Here is a 22,859-nt window from a genome sequence, read left to right on the forward strand (position 1 = left end):
GACACTATAGCTAGTATGTAGGTGCTTATTATAGAACAAGTTCACTGAACATGACTCGCCCAGCTGAACAACTGATGGAGTTCACTCACGTGTCAGTAGTTGTTCACATAGTGATAGTTGTACACGTATCCTTAGACTTGAGGTCTTCATAGTCATCTTGTGTACACTGAACTATGTTTTGGTTTAGTTCTTAGTCTCCAGGGATAATTATTAGGGCTCTACTGGGTATAGGAATTTGTATACGAATATAGTGTATGATCAATAAAGGATCTACCCCTTCAGGTGAAGGAAGCGAATGTTCAAGGCTGATCCACTTATGCTAGTTCAGGAATCTCTGGCCAGAGTGAATAAAATTAGAAAGGAGTTTCTAATTTGCATAGAACTAAGCATAGTAAATGGTAAGTAAGTGATTAAATTAGATAGGCTTGACACGAGATCCACGCCTTGTATTTAATTGGGACATTGTAGGGTAGAAGGAGTTTATTGTACGGTAACTATTCACTGAATAGGTTCTTGGTATTCTAAGCAGTGAATTCGTATTATCCGGATAGTCGCGATATGCTGAGAAGTATCCCTCACGATGTAGAATAAATGTGATTAATTAATTAATCATATTTAATAAATTAGAGAATTTATATAAATAATGATAAAATAGTTTTATTATTATTTATTTCTACTACCGGCTTAATATTGAACCTACAGGGTCACACCATAAAAAGAGAATGATTTAATGGTGGAGGAATTAATTAATAATGGCTAATAATTATTTATTTATGAAATAAATAATTAATTGGAAAATTTAATAATTGATTAAATGAGATTTAATTGATTATAAATTAATTAAGAAAAGTACTTAATATTATTAATTAAGGATTTAATTTTTGGAAATTAAATCAAGAGAGAGAATTATTTCTAAAGTGTTTAGAAAAAGGATTAATAATTAAAAGGTGTTTTAATTATTAATGAGAATAATAAATGGGATAATAATAATATTTATGGGAAAATTTCAGCTGAAAATTTTGCCTATAAATATAATATTATAAACGCTATTTTTATTCTAACCCTAATTTTTAGAAAAACCTAATTCTCTCCACCTCCTCCTCCTTAACGTCGTTTTCTTGGTGGATACCGGTGGAGTGTTTCACGTTTGAGGAGCAGCTGCTAAGGATCTCCGATCGTTGCTTTTGGATTGCATATTAATGGTTAGTAATCGATCCCTATGTTTTTACCATGATTTATATGCTTTTATTTGGATTTTATATGTGTAAAAGTGTTTTACCATGCCTCCGCTGCGATTAAAATCCAACAATTTTGGCGTGAATTGGAGTAAGTAACGAACCGTATGAGGTAAATTAACCAGAAGAATAAGAAAGTGAAGCTGCGTATATCGGATAAGGCAAAAAATTGATTGGATAACGGAAGTGAATGAAGAAATTCTTAATAATAACCAGATAATCGATTAATACATTATGAAGATGAAACATACCTCAATCATGTGAGAGATAGATTTTATGAAGATTTAAGATCGAAGAAGTTCTAGTTACGAATAAACTTCAAGGGTATTCTTCAAGGAATGGTTGGGTTTTCCCTCTAATGTAAATGAGTTATGGCAAATTTGATACTCATAACCGAACTGGTAAAGGAAGTTCATTATAAAAAGGCATAAGTGGAGATGAAGGTATGGTGGTTTAACTGTAATAATTTTTAAGAAATGATGCTTTAAAAGGAAATAAATTCTTTCATAAGATCATGATAGTTGAGACCATGTGTTGGTTATCAAAAGTTGAACAAGTTAGAAAATAAGAATAAGTGTATGTTTTCAAGGATGGATAAATTGTTAATTAGAAAGCTTGAATTGAAACACGAACTAGAAGGATTCTAGAATAATTTATAATTGTACTCAGTAGTGATATTTTGTTGTAATCAGAAGATATTAGAAAATGTATGGTATAATAAGAATTGTTCGCTATAATCTTAAGTTGAACTAAAGATATGAGTTATACGGGTTAGTATTATGTATGGTGGTGAAATGTTGAGTTTAGAAGGCGGAAGTTGATTGTTGATTGTGTGATTGATTGTTGGTGTCGGCTTGAGTCCGACTTGTAGTCAATAATATAATGGAGATGCTACCCAAATTTTCATAAAATACCCTACTCTTAAAAATAGAAAGTATACTTCCATGTTTTATTGATATTCATGTTGATACTCTCCACAATTGTGACCTCGGCTCTTAAAAAAGGGTAGTAACAGCAAATACGACTATATATAATTGGTCTCTGATTTCATTTAGCTAGTCATCACTTGGTGTAATTGATCAGTTAAGTGAGATAATTGGCTAATTTTACCAATTAATGGTCAGTTAGATGGAAATTGATTCCAATTAGATTAAGTCAAATTTTGATGTGACTTTTAAATTCAAAATCAAAGCAATAAGAAATTTGGAGAAAGTAAGGAACAAGTAGAATTCAGAAATTGCTGCAAGTGAGTGAAGATTTACTTGAATGAATATGCCCTTTTTAATGGACAAGAGAAATGAAAAGTTAATTGAATGGATAAGAATGGACAAGTGAGAGAAATATTCTCATGAACTAAAGGTTTAAGATAGAGCAAAGAGAATGAAGGAAATAAGGAAAGGAAGAAGGGAGGTGGAATAAACAAGAGATTAATAACTACACAAATACAAATTTTATTAGACAATCAAAGAGATTTTATCATCTGTAATAAAGTTTATTGAAGGACATCGTGTTTCTAAATTATTTTGATAATCATACAAAAATGATTTACCAAGTATTTCTGTTTTGTATAAAATGTGAGATACAATTTTAATTCAGTTTCTGATTGATGTTGATACTTAAGTTATTGTTAAATATCGAAAGTGGTATTAATGTAGGTGATTGATGGTTAGTTCAAAATTGGATGTTATGAGCATCAAAGTTCGTATTGATATCTAATTTAATATGACAAAATTTCACTAAGAGTGTAAGGTGAAATTTAGAATTAAGTTTAGTTAGACTTTATTTATGAAAGTAATCAAGTTCAAATGATTAAAAATTCTTGAAGTTTTGAGTTTAACCTTTTTTTCTAACCATTTTAACATATGCACAGTTGGATCATTCTCTATCTATTCCGAATAACTGGACCTTTCAATACACCATAGATTGAATTAAGCAACCCCATAACTGTGTTGCTATATATAGGACTAAAAAATGTTGCTAAAGACCCAAAAAGGGCTAAGGAAACAACAGAGCTATGTTGACAAGTAGCTAGTTAATATAGATATCTATAGCAACATAAAAACTACTCTATTGCAACATACCAATATTTATTACAATAGATTTCAATAAAAAAATATTTTGGACTCCATAGTAACATACTTAGTGTGTTACAAAAGATCTTAAAATTTCTTTCAGAATTGTGGGGCTCACAGAGGCCCACCCGCGGGGCCTATCAGTGGGGCCCATATGTGGGACCTATATGTGGGGCCCACATATGGACCTACTTATTTACCTATGGCAACACACCTGTAGCAACATCTTTTATCTTACAAAAGGTTAATTATTTATAACAGATTTAGTACCTACTGCAATATAGTTTCAGCCTGAGAAATAATTGAAACACACCTCCTGAATATTGCATTTTCCAAAATAAATACCAAGCAATTTCAAGGAATATTCATTCATACAACTAATCATACACATCAAATTCACTAGTACAAAATCAAACTTTTATGTCGCCTAATTTACGTCGCACATAGAAGAATTCGGCGTATATAAGACTTCATCTATCAGGTTTTTTAAAAAGGCGATGTATATTAACCTTCTGAAAGTACAATTTATGTCATTTCAGTAAACAACCAATATATAATGGTGAAATATACGTAGTCTTTAAATTGGTCTACGTATAAAAACTCATTTACGTCACGTTCAGTTCACCATCGTATAAGATCATTACAAATACTTAGCATACATTACTTTTTCAGCACTCGATATATATGTGATTGTATCTACGTTGGCCGTCTCTAATCCGATGTAAAATAAAATTTTAAATTATTAAAAAAATAGTTTAACTAAAACTTTATAGTGGTCGGGCCAATTTTAGTCTATTTTTCCCAAAATCAAACTCTATCCATTATAACATCGCTCGACGGAAACATTGGTTTTGGAAACCATCACACCTCATTCATCTATCAGAGCAATTTCCTAACTTACATTTCTGGTATGAAGTATGTCAATACTTACGATTGAATATGTATACATAAATAGCCATGTAACAGATTTTTTCTTGTTAATTTTTCCATCAGTTCTACCTAATTGGGTTTGTTAACTTCTTCATCCTAGACCGTTGCATTCGTTGTTGGTAATCTCCCTCCCCCCTCTCTTCCACTCCCTCTCTCCCTTCTTTCTCTTCCCTGCTCTTTCTTTACCTTCCCATTCCCGTCCCTTGGTTTTCGCGAATCTAATTATATTACAAACCTATATATTTGAGTGTTGATTAAAATTTGATATGTAATCTTTATTAATTTGACACAACATGGAGTTGTAATATGGAGTTGTACGAGTAAATAATAAATTTATTATTTAGTTTGATCATTCATTATCTATTCTGGACCTAGTTTCTAGGGATATCAACCCCTAAATTCAATTTTGTATAAATAAATAATATTTATATAGTTAAATTAGTTGATTTTTTCCGGATAAACCCTTTCCTTTTGAGAATAATCACATCCTTAAGTAAAAAATTTAAAAATTCTAAATTCTAACTCTAATCCATACCCTAAATCCTTAATCCATAACTAGTAAATTATATATCTAAGAATACTAACTATTCATATGTACCGATTTAAGAACAACTTTATTATTAGCTAAATAATTCTTTTCTAAAAAAATTATAGTGCATGAAGCACATAGATTTGAAACTCTTGAATTTTTTCTTAATTTTTCAAATATATTAAACAAATATTAGAACTTTAGAATGTTATCAAAACAAAATCAAAATTCTCCTATAATATATTATATTGTTTAACTTTTTATGTTTTATGTGTTTTTTGTTCACTAAATACAACTGCTTGCAATCACTTTTATTAATTCAACAGATTTAGGTTAAAATCATTTTTTTTCATTTGGGTGTTTCTTTTTTCCCATTTGAGAAAATTCGAACAAAATAGATGGAAACTATTGCACCATTTGGTAAAGAAAATTGGACATCTTAGGTTTAGTAGTCACACCAGGCCCTGTTGTAAAGACTACTACCTTCTCTTGTTGAGTTTAATTTTCATTTATTTTTACTTTCAATTTTTTTATGAAATACTATTTTAGAAAACATACATAAGGAGAAAACACAAGCAGGTGGATGCACACATGCTTCCAAAGACTAAAAACATCTCATAAACAAACAAAATTTAAAAACATTTGTTTGAAAATGGTATATCTTATAAACTTTAAGGGTGTGTTTGATAGGAATAGAATGAACTTCTATAGGTTGCTCTATGAGAAACAGTCGAGGGGAATAAATTAAGGGGACTAGGTATGGTAGTGCCACTCTTTGTGGAACTTTGGTCCATATTTTATGGGATAAAGTTGGCTTGGGAGATAAGTGATACAAAAATATGTTGTCCTACAATTTGATTCTCAAAAGGCGGTGAATGAAGTTAATAATATGAATCCAAAATTTTGCCTTGTGGAATTTGGTGGTGTTGATCAAAAACTGGAGAATGAGGCTTGAGAGTCATGTCACATTAAGCATATTTCTAAAGCTAAAAATGAGGTTATTACTGCTCTTGTATGAGAATGCTCTCAACTTGATGTTAAAGGTGGAGTCATGGAGCTTGCTAGCTGTTGTTCCTCCTTTCATATAAAAACCATTTTTGTTGTTGATCTTGCTTTATTGCCCTACTTATCCTTGTTTCTTCATGCCCTATTTGTTAGTTTATGTTTCATTCTAAGTCTCTGTTATGGTGAAACAAGATTGTAGTGGTGTATTGTTAAATATAATCTATTATCATTTCTGTTATTAAATAACTAAATCTATTTTACAGTGAAACATACTTGTACATTTAACATGACAATGGTTATAACATTAAGAGAAATGAGCAATAGAAACACAATGCTTTCTTTCTCAACAAAAGTAATGAACTAGATAATTTCATGTTTTTTAATAAATGTGTTGATGTGCACAAATGAGCATATTATAAGAATAAACAAGGAAATTATTGCTTTACACTTAGCCTATATATTTCATGGCTCAATCTTAGACATTGAATCTTAACCGTTTCAATCTCGAAGGTTCATTTCATAAGTGCCCTAAATGTAGCTTCTTTTGGAACCCAAATCCATTTTGGGCGCAATGACAGTGGGCCGTCAAGACAAAACAACACAGAGGAGATAGATACAGACATGACAGATGAGGCTCAACTGGGTGCTTTGGTGTCAAAAAACGGGTTAATGGCGGAGTCTGCAAGGCAGACCCGCCAGACATTATGAATACGTTAAGCTGGAACTGCCGAGGGGTGGGCCTTCCTTGGACTATTCAGTTCCTATCTGACGTGCTACATCAAGAAAAGCCTATAATAATCTTTTTATGTGAAATGTTAGCTAAGAAGTCAAAGATGGAGTGGGTTCAGCTGAAACTGGGATACCAGGGTATGTTTGTGGTCGATTCTGTTGGTAGAAGTGGGGGTCTAGCTATACTGTGGAAAGAAAAGGACCAGGTGGAGCTGATGGGTTTCTCTCAGAGTCATATTAATGTACGAGTAAATATGGAACATGGAACCTCATGGCGTCTAACAGGTCTTTATGGAGAACCTAATAGAGCGCTGCGTCGAAGAACTTGGGATTTGCTTCACAATCTGTCGAGGGATTCCAACCTGCCTTAGTGTGTTATTGGAGATGTTAATAATGTGGTGGATGTTTGTGACAAAGTAGGGGGATCTCAATACCCAAGTTGGCTCATTAAAGGATTCAATGATGCTCTACAAGATGCAGGGCTTACGGATATGGATATAGTCGGACATCAGTTCACTTGGGAGAGAGGACGTGACACTAATGAATGGATGGAAGTGCGTTTAGACAGAGCATTGGTTAATTTAGAGTGGCTGAATCTATTTCCTATGGCTAAGCTATACAATCTTGAAGGTACGTCTAGTGACCATAGCCCTATTCTTCTAGTCCCTCAAGTCATTACACAATTTAAAGCACAGTTTCGGTTTAAGTTTGAAAATGCGTGGATGATGGAACCAATGTGTGAAATTCTGGTGCAAGATGGCTGGTACAGTGACTCAGGGGCAAGTATTTTTCAAAAGCTCAAATGTTGCAGTAAAAAGTTGGCTATATGGGGTCGAGAGGTTACTGGTAACTTCAGTGGGCGTATTAAGAGCTGCAAAGTAGCTATGCAGCAATACAGAGGAGGTAGGGATGTTGATTCAAAAGAAAAATATAGGGAGGCTAGGAACAAATTGACAAAGATTCTGAGTCAGACGGAAGTTTTCTGGCGTCAAAGATCAAAGCAACTTTGGCTCCAAGCAGGTGATCAGAATAGTAAGTTCTTTCACATGTATGCCTCAAATAGAAGGAGGAATAATCAGATAAACAAGCTCAAGAACGAAGAAGATCAGTGGGTGGAGTGGGAGAGTGGTCTTGCAGAGTTAATGTCAGGCTATTTTTCTACTTTGTTTACAGCTATGGATGTGGACTGGCAAGAAGTTGTGGGCTGTATTCCTACTACTATTACAGAAACGCAAAATGGGAATCTTTTATAACCTGTTTCTGTTGAGGAAGTCAAGGAAACATTGTTTCAAATGAACCCAGACAAAGCGCCGGGCCCAGATGGAATGACATCTGGTTTTTATCAAAGATACTGGCACATTATTAAAAGAAAAATATAGGGAGGCTAGGAATGAATTGACAAAGATTCTGTGTCAGACGGAAGTTTTCTGGCGTCAAAGATCAAAGCAACTTTGGCTCCAAGCAGGTGATCAGAATAGTAAGTTCTTTCACATGTATGCCTCAAATAGAAGGAGGAATAATCAGATAAACAAGCTCAAGAACGAAGAAGATCAGTGGGTGGAGTGGGAGAGTGGTCTTGCAGAGTTAATGTCAGGCTATTTTTCTACTTTGTTTACAGCTATGGAGGTGGACTGGCAAGAAGTTGTGGGCTGTATTCCTACTACTATTACAGAAACGCAGAATGGGAATCTTTTATAACCTGTTTCTGTTGAGGAAGTCAAGGAAACATTGTTTCAAATGAACCCAGACAAAGCGCCGGACCCAGATGGAATGACACCTGGTTTTTATCAAAGATACTGGCACATTGTTAAAAGAAAAATATAGGGAGGCTAGGAACGAATTGACAAAGATTCTGAGTCAGACGGAAGTTTTCTGGCGTCAAAGATCAAAGCAACTTTAGGTCCAAGCAGGTGATCAGAATAGTAAGTTCTTTCACATGTATGCCTCAAATAGAAGGAGGAATAATCAGATAAACAAGGTCAAGAATGAAGAAGATCAGTAGGTGGAGTGGGAGAGTGGTCTTGCAGAGTTAATGTCAGGCTATTTTTCTACTTTGTTTACAGCTACGGAGGTGGACTGGCAAGAAGTTGTGGGCTGTATTCCTACTACTATTACAGAAACGCAGAATAGGAATCTTTTATAACCTGTTTCTGTTGAAGAAGTCAAGGAAACATTGTTTCAAATGAACCGGGACAAAGCGCCGGGCCCAGATGGAATGACACCTGGTTTTTATCAAAGATACTGGCACATTGTTGGAAAAGACATAGTCGAGATGGTACGGGAATTCTTTCGGACAGGAATGATGGTGGAAGAGCTAAATGCTACGAATATAGTTCTGATACCTAAGAAAAATTGCCCGGTTGTGGTTGGTGATCTCCGTCCAATTTCGTTATGCAATGTGTTAGTAAAAATCATTACTAAAGTCATCGCTAATCGACTAAAAGGGGTACTTGATCAAGTAATATCTGAGAACCAAAGTGCCTTCTTGTCGGGTCGTTTAATTTCTGACAATGTAATGATTGCATATGAGGTAATGCATACGGTGAAAAGAAAAAGAAGAGGGAAAGATGCTTATATGGCTTTAAAGCTTGACATGAGTAAGGCTTATGATCGCATTGAGTGGAGTTATCTGCAAGCTATCCTCACGAAAATGGGTTTTAATGGTGAGTGGGTGCATCTGATTTTGCAGTGTGTCAAGACAGTATCCTACCAGATAGTGCATGCTCGAAGAGAAATAGGTCCAATTCTGCCAACTCGAGGGTTACGCCAAGGGGACCCGTTATCCCCTTATTTGTTCATATTGTGTGCAGAGGGGCTTTCGGCAATGCTGAACAAGTTTGAAAGTCAGAAGTTGATTCAGGGTGTTAAAGTCTGTAAACGAGCTCCTCCAATTAATCACATGTTATTTGCAGATGACTCGTGTCTTTATTGTAAGGCATGGGAGAGTGAAGTGTATAGAATTATGGAGATTTTGGGAAAATTTGAACTGGCATCAGGGCAAAAGGTTAATCGAATGAAATCTTTGATATTTTTTAGCACAAATATGAGCACAGAATCAAGACAGCAGCTTGGTAATATTCTGCAGATGGAGGAAGCGGATGACAACTGTAAATATCTGGGGTTACCAAATATGATGCAGAGAAGCAAGGTAGCCACTTTTGGTTTTTTGAAAGATAAAGTGAAGAAGAGAGCATTAAGCTGGAATGGTAAGATTTTTTCGCAAGGGGGAAAGAAACTATAGTGAAGTCAGTTTTACAAGCTCTACCAACTTATGCGATGAGCGTGTTCTTACTGCCTTTAGAGATCATTAAGGATATGGAAAGAAGTATCTCATGTTTCTGGTGGAATACGAAAAAGGATGACAGTAGAAGCATTCACTGGATGAGCTGGGATCGATTAAGTCGTCATAAAGCAAGTGGAGGAATGGGGTTTAGGGATTTCAGGGATTTCAATTTGGCTATGCTCGGAAAACAGGCATGGAGGTTCATAACTAATCCCAACAGTTTGGTTAGTCGACTGTACAAGGCTCGATATTTCCCAAATAGTACATTCATGGATTCATCCATAGGAAGTAACCCTAGTTTTGTGTGGCGCAGTATATGTGAAGCTAGGCAAGTGATTTTAGCAGGTATGAGGTGGAAGATCGGTTCTGGCAACTCAGTTAATATTGTAGGACAGCCTTGGCTGTTAGATGATAGCAACCCGTTCATAACTTCCAATCCTCAAGGTTTGGAAAATCACAAGGTTAGTGCTATTATGTCTATGGAGTACCGAGGGTGGGACGAGGAGATTTTGAGTGATATGTTCAATACTAGGGATCAACATTGCATTAGGCGGATTAGTTTAAGTGAGAGCTCGAATGAAGATGTTGCTTATTGGAGTAAGGAGGCAACGGAGCAGTATTCAGTTCGCAGTGCGTATAGACTATTGCAAGCTCAAAAACATATCTGGAGGCAGGATGATCAGAGTAGTACATGGAGGAAAACCTGGAGAATAAAAGCACCACCAAAAGTTCTGAATTTCATGTGGAGATCGCTGTCTAACTATTTGCCTACGATGAATATGTTACTGCAGAAAAACGTATCAGTGGATCCTCTATGTCAAGTTTGTAGGATGGGAGCAGAAACAGTTGAGCATATATTGTGTAATTGTGCTCTGGCAGTACAATGTTGGCAAATTATTCTCCCTCAGATGCTCATCAACAATTGCACCAGCTTGATACAGTGGTGGGAGAAAGTATTGGAGGTCTGTGATAATGAAAAAAGGGCAGAGGTAGTAACAGTTTGTTGGTCGATTTGGAAGGCAAGAAATGAGTTAGTATGGAATAAAAAGTACACTCGAATAAATGTCATCATTGCAAGAGCTAAGCAGTATCTTCTACAATGGAAGTTAGCCCAGAAGCAAAAACCACAGTCTTAATACCCTTATTTTGTTGAGGGAGATGGGAAGGAACTTTGGGTAGCACCACAGACAGATTATATGAAGATCTCGGTTGATGCTGCGACGTTTGCAGAGTATAATGCTTCAGGCATGGGCCTCGTTACTCGAGATAGCACAGGGCAGGTCATACAAGCGAGAACGTAGTGCAGTATGGGTCTGATTTCAGCTGATATGGCGGAGGCTATGGCTGTAAAGGAGGCGTTAAGCTGGATCAAGGATGAAGGCTGGAGTAAGGTAGTGGTGGAGACAGATTGTTTGACGGTTGTTCAAGCAATTCGAAGCAAAGCTCCGCTGCAATCGCCTCTAGGAAGTGTTATTCACAGTTGTCGTGATATGCTAGGAAGTCTAAACACAGTGTCTCTGTTTTTTGTTAAACGGTCTGCTAATATGGCGGCACACGAGTTAGCTCGCTTGTCATATTCATTCCCAGATCGCGTTTTCGATAGGAGTTCTATTCCTATTCGGGTCAAAGATGTATTGTTAAGTGATTTATCGTATGAATAAAATTGCATTGTTTGTCAAAAAAAAAAAAATCCATTTTGGGCGCCTATGTAAAGAGTCACACTACACTCTTTTTTGTTTTTATTAACTTCCGACAACTAAACACAAACAACTTGTAAAGCTGGAGAAAAATTTTAGGAAAAATATTGTTGATATAATTATTGTTGATATAGTTAATTTGTCATCATCCTGCAACTAGTGTGACCATTAGGGCTGAGTAATAAATAATACTCTTTCCAATATTATTTAATCAGTCCAGAATCTATTATTTTTACATAAGGGACTCAAATGAATATTCAACTCCTATGGTTAATTTGATAATTGACTCGTGCTATTTTAATAAATCCAATTGTTATGCTAATTGGTCCAAATTTTTAGCTTTTGTGTAATAAAGGGTGTATATGTAATTATAATTTGTACTTTCTACATTTAAAATTTTAGTTGATATTCCCTTAAGTAGTAAATTAATTCTTTAAATTGGTAAGAAGTATTTCATTATTCTTATGAGAAAAAGGATAATAGAGGAATAATTTGGCATAAGTATAGATACAAAATCCTGTCATCATTTTATTTTATTTTATTTTATTTTATTTCAACCTTTTTATTTTCAATTTTTTTTAAAAAAATTAGTTTTCAAAAATTTATAAAGTCTTTATTTCATAAAAATATTTCCTAAATATTTTGGGACTTTAGTTAATTTTCTTAAAAGGTGAGTATTTAATTATTTTCCTAAATTGTATTTTCTTTTCTATTAAATGAGTAAATAGGAAATTATAGCTAAAGTATAATTAATTAGAAAACTCTACATTTATGTAGGGTGTTCTAGAGAATACTAACCTCTATGGTTAGCCATTAGATTAATGTTAACACTAGTTAAATTTTTCTGTAAAAATGTGGGACTCCATACCCATTTCACTTCTCTTATAATCAAATTTCAAAAAAAAATAGTAATATAATTATCATAAGTAGAGTGTAGATTGGGTAAAAGAAAGAAGCAATTGAGTGAAGTGTTAGCTATTGTGTTGGGTGGTGAAGTAGATTCTATAAGATCTTGATCATTCGTTCTTGTAAAGGTAATCCTAATCTTGATGATTTCATTTTTGTTTGTTTTATTTATTTATTTTAGATATTTATTTGTAGTAATTAAATCACTTGATTGTTGAGTTGTATTAATAATCTTAATCGATGCTATATTAATTAAATATGTAATTAGGAACTCATGAATATGTAATTATCATGACTATTTTTTTTATTAATTATTGGATCTTAGTATTTTCTTAACATGATTAATGGTAATTAGCAATTGATGAGAGAATTGGTACTTGGCTTTGGTGTTCGTCAAACAAAAAGAGGTTCAACCCAAGATCTATAAATACATATATGTGTAAGTAGAATAATAAAAATAGAAGTAGTAATTGATTTAATTGGGGTTTGATTGAATTGGGTGAAAATATGAAGTTGGGGTTTTTGATTATTGATTGTTGGATGGGAATTGAGGAGTAAACATTTGGGCGTGTGTTTGTGATGTGTTGGGGAGGGGGCGGAGCCACCACCGGAGGCGGTGGTGGTGGTGATCGGCGAAGGTGAGAGAGAGGAGAGAGAGAGAAAAAGGGAAGAGAAAGAGGACAGAAAGAGAGGAGAGAAAGATGAGAGAAAGAGGAGAGAGTGAGAGAGAGAGGAGAGGCCGATGGAGAGATACAGAAACGGGGAGAGGGAAAGACTCACCGGAGTTTGGCCGGAAAACCAACTCTGGGGTTGTGATTTCGAAATGGTTTGGATAATATTATAGATCGGGAAATAGGGATTAAAACGAAGGAAGAAAAATTGAATTCCGACACTCATTGGAAACCACCACCGGGCGATAGCCGCCGCCGGTGCCTCCATGGCAATGGTGGTGGCGAGGAAGAAGAAGAAGAAGGGGGTAGTTTGGTAATTCAGTAAATTGATTAATTTTTTAAAAATTTTAAAAGAAGTGGATATTATTGGATTAATAAGTAAAAGATAAATAATTAATAAGGATAAGTTGTTGATTTAAAAATAGTGAATTAAATTATGAAAGAGTGATATATGGGATTTAATTAAATTTTTAATGGGAGAGATTAAAAAGAGTATGTATACTTATATAATTAGAAGAGAGAGCTAATACTATTGGGGTGAGATTGGAGTTGATCAAGTGAGGTTTCAAAGTTTGATCTTCCAAGAGAACCGTAAAATCACTAGTAAGTAGTTTATGGTGATATTTTAACTAATTGGTGACTTTATAATGTTAATTAATTGGTTAAGTCTACAATCTAATATTTTATTAGTTTGTGGTAAATATATTTTTATGAGATTTTGCTTGACAGTGTAAAAATTAATTATCAGTTGAAAGATAAAATTATAAATAATATGAGTACATAATAAAATTGGTAAGAGTAGGGAAGTAAATTGGGAGTGGCTAAAAAAATACCCAAATTGAAAATATGGGTTAGGATTTGTAATCATAAAAGTGGGGTTTTTTTATGTAGTGGAATTGGAAGAGGTCGGGGATGATACGACGATCGGATTAAGGGGCTTTGTTGTTTGGAAAATGGTCGAAACGGAAATAACGACCTCCTCCCGTCACAGACAATGTGACGAAGGTGGGTGGCAGCGATGGATGTGTGAAACAAAGTGGAAAATGCCGAAAAAATGGAAAATGCGGGGAAAAGATTGGGTTTGATTTGAGGATCATTTTAATGGTTGTTTGCGGCTAAATGAGTGAGAGATGAAGGTGGTCCGACAGGAAAAGTGAGTGGTGGCGAGAGAAAGAGGTTTGACGAGGGAGAGATTAGAGGAAGAGAGGCCGAGAATTAAGGAAGTGAGGGTGGTCTCTGACGCTTTGGCCGGTCGGTGGTTCGCTAAGGGAGGAGTGAGGTGACAGAGAAGATGGTTGGGGAAGATGAGGGTATTGTGGTAATTTGATAATTAATAAAAAATAGATATTGTCGAGGATTTAAAATAATGTAAAAGGTTATATTTGGGAATGTATTGGAAAGGTATTTTGTTTTATTAAAATTGGTGATGTTGGTATAATTTATGTATACATATTGTATTTTGAGGGTATTCTAGAATATATTAATATGTGACATAAGAGTGTTGGTGGGTTAATTTGAGATTTGTTAAAGAGTTGTAAATAGCGGAAAATCATATTAGTTTTACGATAAATTAATTGCATTATTCGAAAGTAGAGTAAAATTTAATTACAAAGTGAATCGAAGATTTGGTATCGAAAAGGATAGATATTATTTAATAAAGTTATTTTATAAGCACAAATATAAATTGATAATTAGAATTAATTTTAAATCAGTTAATATGGAAAATGATTAGTATACGCTAAAGGAACATTATTAAATTTTATTAAAATATGAAGTGAAATGTTTGTTCAATTTTTGTAATAATGTTTTCAAAGTGTAATTATTGATCTAGTAGTCAATATTTATGAATTATTAAACTATTAAATAAAAATAGTATAAGAATTCATGGTTTAATTATTTTGTACTGAAATATTGTGTGGATTATTATTTTTAGAATTTCTCCACGCGAGAAGTATTTAAGTAGGAAAGTTGAGATTTCTTGAGCAGTGAGCTAATAAATGGAAATATGGCAAGTTTTATCTCCTCCCTTTCCTAATTTTGATGTTGGTAATTGTTGTGCCTTTTTTAATTTAAAATTTACAAGTTTATTATTTGAGCTTTATTCGCGATTATATTTAACTCGAAACACATTCCCTCGTTCGAGACACCCGATTAAAATGCCTTATTTATATTGACCAAATAAATTTATTTCATTACATGACTATCCCTATTGTTCAGGATAATTTTTTAATTTTTATTGATGAACATAAATTTCAATGTTCGTCTAATTTATTTCAAAGTCTTGAATCAATTTATTTTCTGGATCAATTTTTTAATTTCTATCAAGTTTTAAAATAATAATTTATCAATTCATTAAACCCTTCCAAGTCTCATGATTGATAAATTGATTACTTATTCTACCTTTATTTTTTCACATAAATATATATACTGGTCAACGTGGGGTTTGACCTCCGATTATATATATATATATATATATATATATATATATATATATATGATTAAAGTTCTATGTAGTCCACTGTTTAATTGGATTCCTCGAGTTCATCTATATTTTGCAAATAAAATATTTTTTAAAACATGTTATCTTGCAAAACATGTTTCACAAATATCATTATTTCTATAAAATTATGCAAATCTCGTACATTTACAAGTACAATATATTTGTTGTGCAACATGACCATTTTATGTTCTACAAACTAAAAGTATTTTGGAAAATAATATATTTTGTAATGTTATACTTGTACAATGTATACAATGTGCAAGATTTTAAAAAAATAGTGGACATCATATAACTTAACTTTATCTCTCTATATATATATTTGAGTGATATAACCATTATTTATGATCAAAATTATTTTATTTTGTTTGTAGTTTTAACAATCAAGAATCGGTTTGACTAGAACCGTTTACTAGTGTTTAGTCAATTGATATTTTATTTTTTAATAAATATTTATCATTGATCCAACCGTATAGATATCAATATATATGTATGTATATATATAAATATATACATACATATATATATATATATTAGTGGTATAACCAAAGTTTCAGATCAAAATTATTTTATTAGGTTTGTCCTTTTAACATTCAAATATGAGCTTGATTAATACCAGTAACTAGTGCTAAGTCCCATATTGATGTTTCGATTTTCATAAAAATATTTATGAGTGATCCAACCCTATAGATGTCAAGATCCATATATAATAGAGATATGATAAAATTTTCAGAAAAAATATTGGTTTCTATTTTCACAGTCAACCAACCAGTGGTGACAAGTACATTTCACTACTAGAGAAAAGTCAATAGACATCACCCTTTTAACATTAATCGAAAAAAACCGATGTAAAAAACATATTTAACCTCGGTTATTTTCTACCCGATATTAAAGATATGTTTTTACATAATATTTTTAAATAACCGATTACTAATAGTATTTTTTTTCAAAAATATAACCCTATGTTAAACACTAACTTTCACATCTGTCGTTTAAGGACCGTTGTGAAAGTTTGGTATTCGCATCGGTCCTTAACAAACCGATGTCTATGTTAAAATTTAAAAAAATTAAAAAATAGAAGGTCGGGAATAATTCCTCCTCTTTTGTACTTTGCCAAATATTTCCCCCGTTTCCCACATATTCCCCCATTTCTTTTTCTCTGTTTCCCCAACTGTTTTTCTCTCTTCTCACCGGATATACATCTGTCTATCCCCCCCTCTTCTCTCTATCTCATCCCTTAACATCACTCCCTATCTCTTTCCATCACTGTTACCATCAATCAAGCCTTAATCGAGCAATCGAGTTTCAATATGTTCTACATATAACCCTAATCGAGCAGAATCAAGCCCTAATCAAGTTGTAATCGAGTCAACCAATAGAGCTATGATTTGTAAGTATTTATCATATTTGTTTTTCTTTTTTCTTTTTATTTTTTAATTGAGGCCTAATTTATAAGTATTTTTCAGATCTTGTTTCTCATCTCCGTGTACACGCTTCTCATCTCCTTCTCAGATTTTGTAAGTCTTCGATTACATGTGTTAATTGCATCAGATAAGACATTGTTGAAGCCAACATCACCAACACTTGATCTCGTAAAAGAAGATTGTAAAAGACATTGTGTAGGCCAACATTACCAACACCTGATCTCGTAAAAGACATTGTTCAGGCCAACATCACCAACACCTGATCTAGCAATAACATGAGGAGCACTATTTCCCAATGGAAGGAGAGTAGTACCAGCTATAGTTGGAGAAAGATTAAGAATTTTCGACAGATTTTGGACGGAAGGACAGAAGTACTCAGAAGCTGTATTAGCAAGTAAATAAAACAAAAAACTAAGCCAAAGGAGAAAAAGGGAATAGCCCAACACAGGGAACTATCCACAGCTGCAGTAAAAGATTTCAACGCAGTTTATATAACCTTTTGGCTTGCATGATTTGTTTGATCTAATGTATACACACTTGGACTGATAATCAGTGTAGTTGTGTAGACGAGAGAAACCATCATCTTGGATTAGGAGATTTGAAGATTGTGTGAGAACTGCAGGTAGAGATGCACAAAAAGCCCGGGCCCGAAAATCTGGCCCGGCCCGATCCGGTCAAAACCTGGTCAAGTACGGTCCGGTCAAAGCCCGGCCCGGTCCTGACGCGGGCTTCAGGCCTCGACGGGCCTTATATTTTTAGGCAAAGCCCGGCCCGGCCCGGCCCGGTTAAAAGCCTGGGTTTCGGCCCGGCCCGACCCGATTAAAAGCCCGAAAAAGCCGGGTTATAATATGATTATTCTAATATATTTTCTTTTATATTTATAAATTCACATTTACTATAAATATAAATAATATTTTAAACACATATAATTATTTACATATTTGTGATTAATAATATTATTTATATACTTTGTTGCATAAATAATGACAGAAGATATAATAAGTACACTATATATATTTGGATATCATTGTTATCATAACAATGATAACACATATTGTTCTATAAACATGTTTATTTTTTGCCGAACTTAAATGTTTTCAATGAAGTAATGTTTTCATAAAATATTCCATGTAAACTAATACATTTTTACGATGATGTTTAATTGGAAAAAGCATATAAGTTGGTAGTTAAATAAGAGGACCATAAGAAAATGAAGTATGTATTAGAGAAGAGAGGAAGTTTCATGGTATTAATGAGAGAAAAAATTAAAGTGCTAAAGTTAGGATTTAAAGCGGTCCATGGATTATGGAAAATAACTTAGTGTCCTTTAGGGAAGTATTAATTTTGATAGCATCTCAAATCTCAATGATGTTCATAGAATTATTGTACAATGAGACAAAGTAGATGAGGGAGGTGCAAAGGATTTAAAGGTGGCGTCAAAATCTAACTTGTATTTTTTGGAATTTGGAATTTTTAATTGCAATGAGACCTGGAGGTGTATTTTGTAGTATGGCAGAAAATATGTGGTTGCTTTTCTTTTTAACATGTAATAGTCAAATCTTTTTAATGAGTTCCTCTGTTAATAAGCATCATCTATTCGTTTATCGTTTGATACAAATCAGAATATTTATTTCTTCATGGTTTATTATTAAATATGATTTCTTTATGGCAGTGCAGTGGTGTAATTGGATTTTTGATATGTTCAACTGAAGGCACACCTGTGGATTTTAGGAACCCTTCAAACCCTATTGAGATGTTAGATGGAGCCCTTAATTATAGGTGGGAACTTAGGTTCTACAATTCTGAGGTAATAACATCCTTGGCTCAGATTTTCTGTCTGGTTTATCTTGTTCAATATTTTTCTAAACTCTTATACTACTAGTTCATATATTCCAGCAAGTTATTTTGCCTTGCGCATTATTCTTCAGTGGGAATATTTCAAATAGTAAACTATGCAGGGGCAGGACATTACTTTGAAACAGTTCTTTTAATCTTTTCCCCTTATTTTAGTCGTCATAAATATCCAAATACACGTTGAAACATTAGTCTCTAGCTTGGTCTGCTACTGCCCCTCCAAATTTTGCTCTAAAATGTCTGGTTTCAACATTCATAGATGTCATGATTTGCAATACTAAAGGAGTGTTAGATTAATGTTTGCTATAAGTTTTATGCGTCAGATTTAACAGTATATGGGAGCTGTTACTTTGTGTCATCTTTACCAGATTCAAAAACTCAGGTGTTAAACTTATTTTTAGCTGAACTAGTGGATATCCTACCCGGTGATGATATTCAGGTACACAAACTTCCTCATAGTCACTGTGTTGTGTAAGTCCATATTCAGGTTAAAAGTTCTTTCTAATCTCCTCTACCAAGCATTTTATTTATAAAGCGTTTTGGGCTAGCAAAGCTGCTGCACTCTGAAGAACTTGCTTCTTCGGGATCTACTTTAAAATCTACTTTAAACAACCCATTTAGACTAATACTAACTCCTCATAACAGCTTTCATAATTTTTTTAATCAGTATATTATTCTTTTATCTCAATACATACATGACTATTTTACTAAATTTGGCATGATGAAGCCAACGTAAGATCAACACATGATGGTGAATTAAGGAAATCATGAGTAAATGGTGCCCTGTTTCGGTATATACTAGCTGCAATAGGTTTGATAATTTAGTAGTTTTGGAAAATCATGTTTTTGATTTTCTTGCTGTATACTAAAATTCTTTGGATTGTTTTCGTAATGATAAATAATGTATTTGGATTTGTTTTGTAATGATAATTAAAGTTTTAGTTATTTAAATATGATAACATTTGTTGATTTTTGGTTTTAGCATTTTTTGGTATGTATATTGTTAGACCATGTAAATATTTAACATTAGAGTATATAAATGTGAATAATGTCCAAAATGTCTATTTACATTTTAAACTTTTAAAAAAAAAACCGAAGTAAAAAGTTCAATCTCTACACCCACGAACTCATCAATTTTAAATTAATCAAACATCAGTTTATAGCTGATGTCTATAAATGAGACATCGTCTAAAACTGATGTCTATGTACATATTACACATCAATGTTTTCAAGCAGCTGATGTCTGGGGTGACTTTTGACAACAGTTTTCAACCGATGTGAAAAAGAAAATACTTTTCTCTCACTACGCCATAAGTGCACATAGGCAACCCCTACTATACAATTGCATAAGGCCTAATGAATTAAGGCAACACCAGGCAGGGTTGCCAATGTGGACGTAGTGGTAGAGCCTTAAGGCAATGAATTATGCAACACCAGAAAGCGTTGCATTATGCGTCTTTTGTAACAGTAAAAGCGTACAATGACAACAACAGTTAGTGTTGCATAAAATGAAACCACATCACCTCTGTGTCCTACGTGGCAAGTGACACGTCATATTGCCACGTGAGCAGTGGCCCTACTTTGACACATCAGCAAGGGGTCCCATATTTGCCACATCAGCAGTGGGCCCCACTTTTGCCACGTCAAGAGTGGGTCTCATAATATGTAATGCAACACTTATTTTAGTCAGTTGCAAAATCATTTTTATTCACATGTAACATCATTTTTAGTCTTATGCAACACCATATAGAGTCAAATGCAACACATCAAAAATTAAAAAAATTGACATAGTTATTCTGCTTTTACATTATTCGTGCCAAACAAGGCATCCAACAATCAATACAACAAGCATCAAATGAAATTTAAGATTTACTAAATTATCGAAGTACCAAATTCTAACTTCAAAAGAACAAATGAGCAATTTTTTTCTTTTCTTTTCTAAAGAATGTCACCTACTCATTTCAACTCTAGCCTTTCAACTCATTTTGATGTTGTAAAATAGATAGTGTTTGTTTCCAGCGAGGTAGAGAACTGCCAGTCGATGTGTTCGAGAGACAAAAATGCATGTATTTGAGATGGCTTTAAACAACATTGGGAAAGGCATCCATGTAGATTTACGCTTCTTTGCTTAGTTCAAACCAATATCTTTAGCAATTCGTGAAAGCAGCCATTTTAGTAGACAATAATCAGATAGTCGAGTGAATACTGTCAAAGAAAATAAAAAAAAATATAAGAAAAACCATGCTCCAGCTTACGGCATTATAGGCAAACCTATACTGAGATAAATTACACCTTATTTTGGTACAAACTAAATAAATTGTATGCTTGGATATACATTTAATTGTAAAATCGAGACAAGCAACCAAAAAAATAAAATACTAACATATTAGTCTTCTATCCAAAAAAATTGCTTTGCACATAATTTCAGCACATAATCTAAGACAACCATGCCCCTCTTTCACAGTCATTATTGAGATTATTGATATTCTTTCCAGAGACATGAAATGGGCCTTTCTCTGGCTTTTGAATTCGGATCCTTCCTAAGTCATCCTTAACAGCCTAAAAGAGATTAGGAGATATATAAGAAAGACTGAAATATTTCATTAAAGAAAGGATGAGATAAGACCACAACAAACACAACAAACTATTATCATGTCATAACTGGTTAGAAGCTATCAAATTAAACTCTCTTAAATATTCACATATCACTTTCTTACATGTTTTTATCACAGACAACAGAATAAATATATGCTTCAACTTTGGGATTCCATATTTTACTATTATAAAAGTTGACTTGAAATTTGGCTTTTAGTTCTAAAAACTGAAAAGTAAAGCGGAGAAGATTTTTGAAAAGAAGACGAACATAAGGAATTTTAAAGATTTCGGAGAGGAACAGAGAATAACAAAGAACTAGATAAAAGTGGTAAGAGTATTCAAAGAGAATATAGCAAGATACATATATTACATTTCCAGCCAACTCTTAGCCAATATTTATATAAACCAACTTTGTGAATTATTTTTGAACATCCCAGTACAAGCTAGCTCTTTAGCACATTTCCACCATGATAAACATTGACCAACTACTTTAATTAGAAATTTCTCCTGAAAACTAAAACTCATCTCTACAATAGTCACTGCTAAACTACTTCTGGAAAGGAGCTTTAGAATGCTAGCTTATAAAGCAGAAGTTGTTGGTAGATAGAGTATAGACCATACACAAAGTGATGAAGCAGAAGGTCTTTGTGACAGTATAGACTATGGCAAGAAAAGGAATCCAATGAAACAAAGTCTAGTAGTGCCAATTTCTCAAAGAGGAACTCAAATTTGGTCATCAAGTCCCGGAGTTTAATATTAGATGAAGACACATATGTATATGTATAGAAAGTCAGAAAAACATAATTGAATTGAACTTGAAAATTTTACACTAAACAAAATGATTAATTCCGTAATTAAAGATTCATAATCCACTAAACAAAGTTCAGCATGTAATCTTACTCCAGCAGATAGCAGGAACAGGAAAAGATCTACTGGCAGTTCGGTGGGCGGCAGTTGGCAGCAGAGACCCTAGATCCCCACTCGAGAAGCTATTTGCTTGTATCATCCTTATGATAAATCACATCAATGAAGCAAGGACAATCTTTTTTTTCTCCCCTTGCTTTCTCTATTACTTCAACAAGATCTTCCTCACAGCGGACCTGAACAATTCAAGAAATGCCAGTGTCAATAATACTTTATTAAAAAAAATAAGTTTCACTCCTCTAACTTGTAAGTAAATGATACATTATGTATTACGTTTTCTCGACTGACCTTAGTCGTCAAGCATTTGCCTTCACCATTGTGAATCGTATCAATCAGTGCAGTATAGTTCCAGTTCTTGATCACATTGTATGGTCCATCACGAATCTCAACTTCAATGGTATAACCACCGTTATTAGAAAAATGATTTGATTCTGACCGCATCGCAATATTGTCGACACATCTTGAGCAGTAACCTGCAAGGGATATTGAATTTGTTAATGTGAAATAA

At 33.6% G+C, this 22,859-nt stretch overlaps 1 protein-coding gene and 1 pseudogene across 1 annotated transcript; one reads left to right on the plus strand and one right to left on the minus strand.

The window, feature by feature from the left end:
* Positions 1-22,859, minus strand: part of LOC141674334 (pyruvate decarboxylase 2-like) — a 50,828-nt pseudogene that overhangs the window by 27,752 nt on the left and 217 nt on the right.
* On the plus strand, positions 6,992-7,753 carry LOC141674333 (uncharacterized). The gene has a single exon (XM_074481062.1). The coding sequence runs from the start codon at positions 6,992-6,994 to the stop codon at positions 7,751-7,753; it is 762 nt and encodes a 253-aa protein (XP_074337163.1).

This window comes from Apium graveolens, chromosome 7 (genome assembly GCF_009905375.1).
Source record: "Apium graveolens cultivar Ventura chromosome 7, ASM990537v1, whole genome shotgun sequence".
NCBI classification, from domain to species: Eukaryota; Viridiplantae; Streptophyta; class Magnoliopsida; order Apiales; family Apiaceae; genus Apium; species Apium graveolens.

Coding starts and splice junctions, on each gene's coding strand:
- LOC141674333 (XM_074481062.1), top strand. CDS start 6,992: ATGGATATAGTCGGACATCAGTTCACTTGGGAGAGAGGACGTGACACT.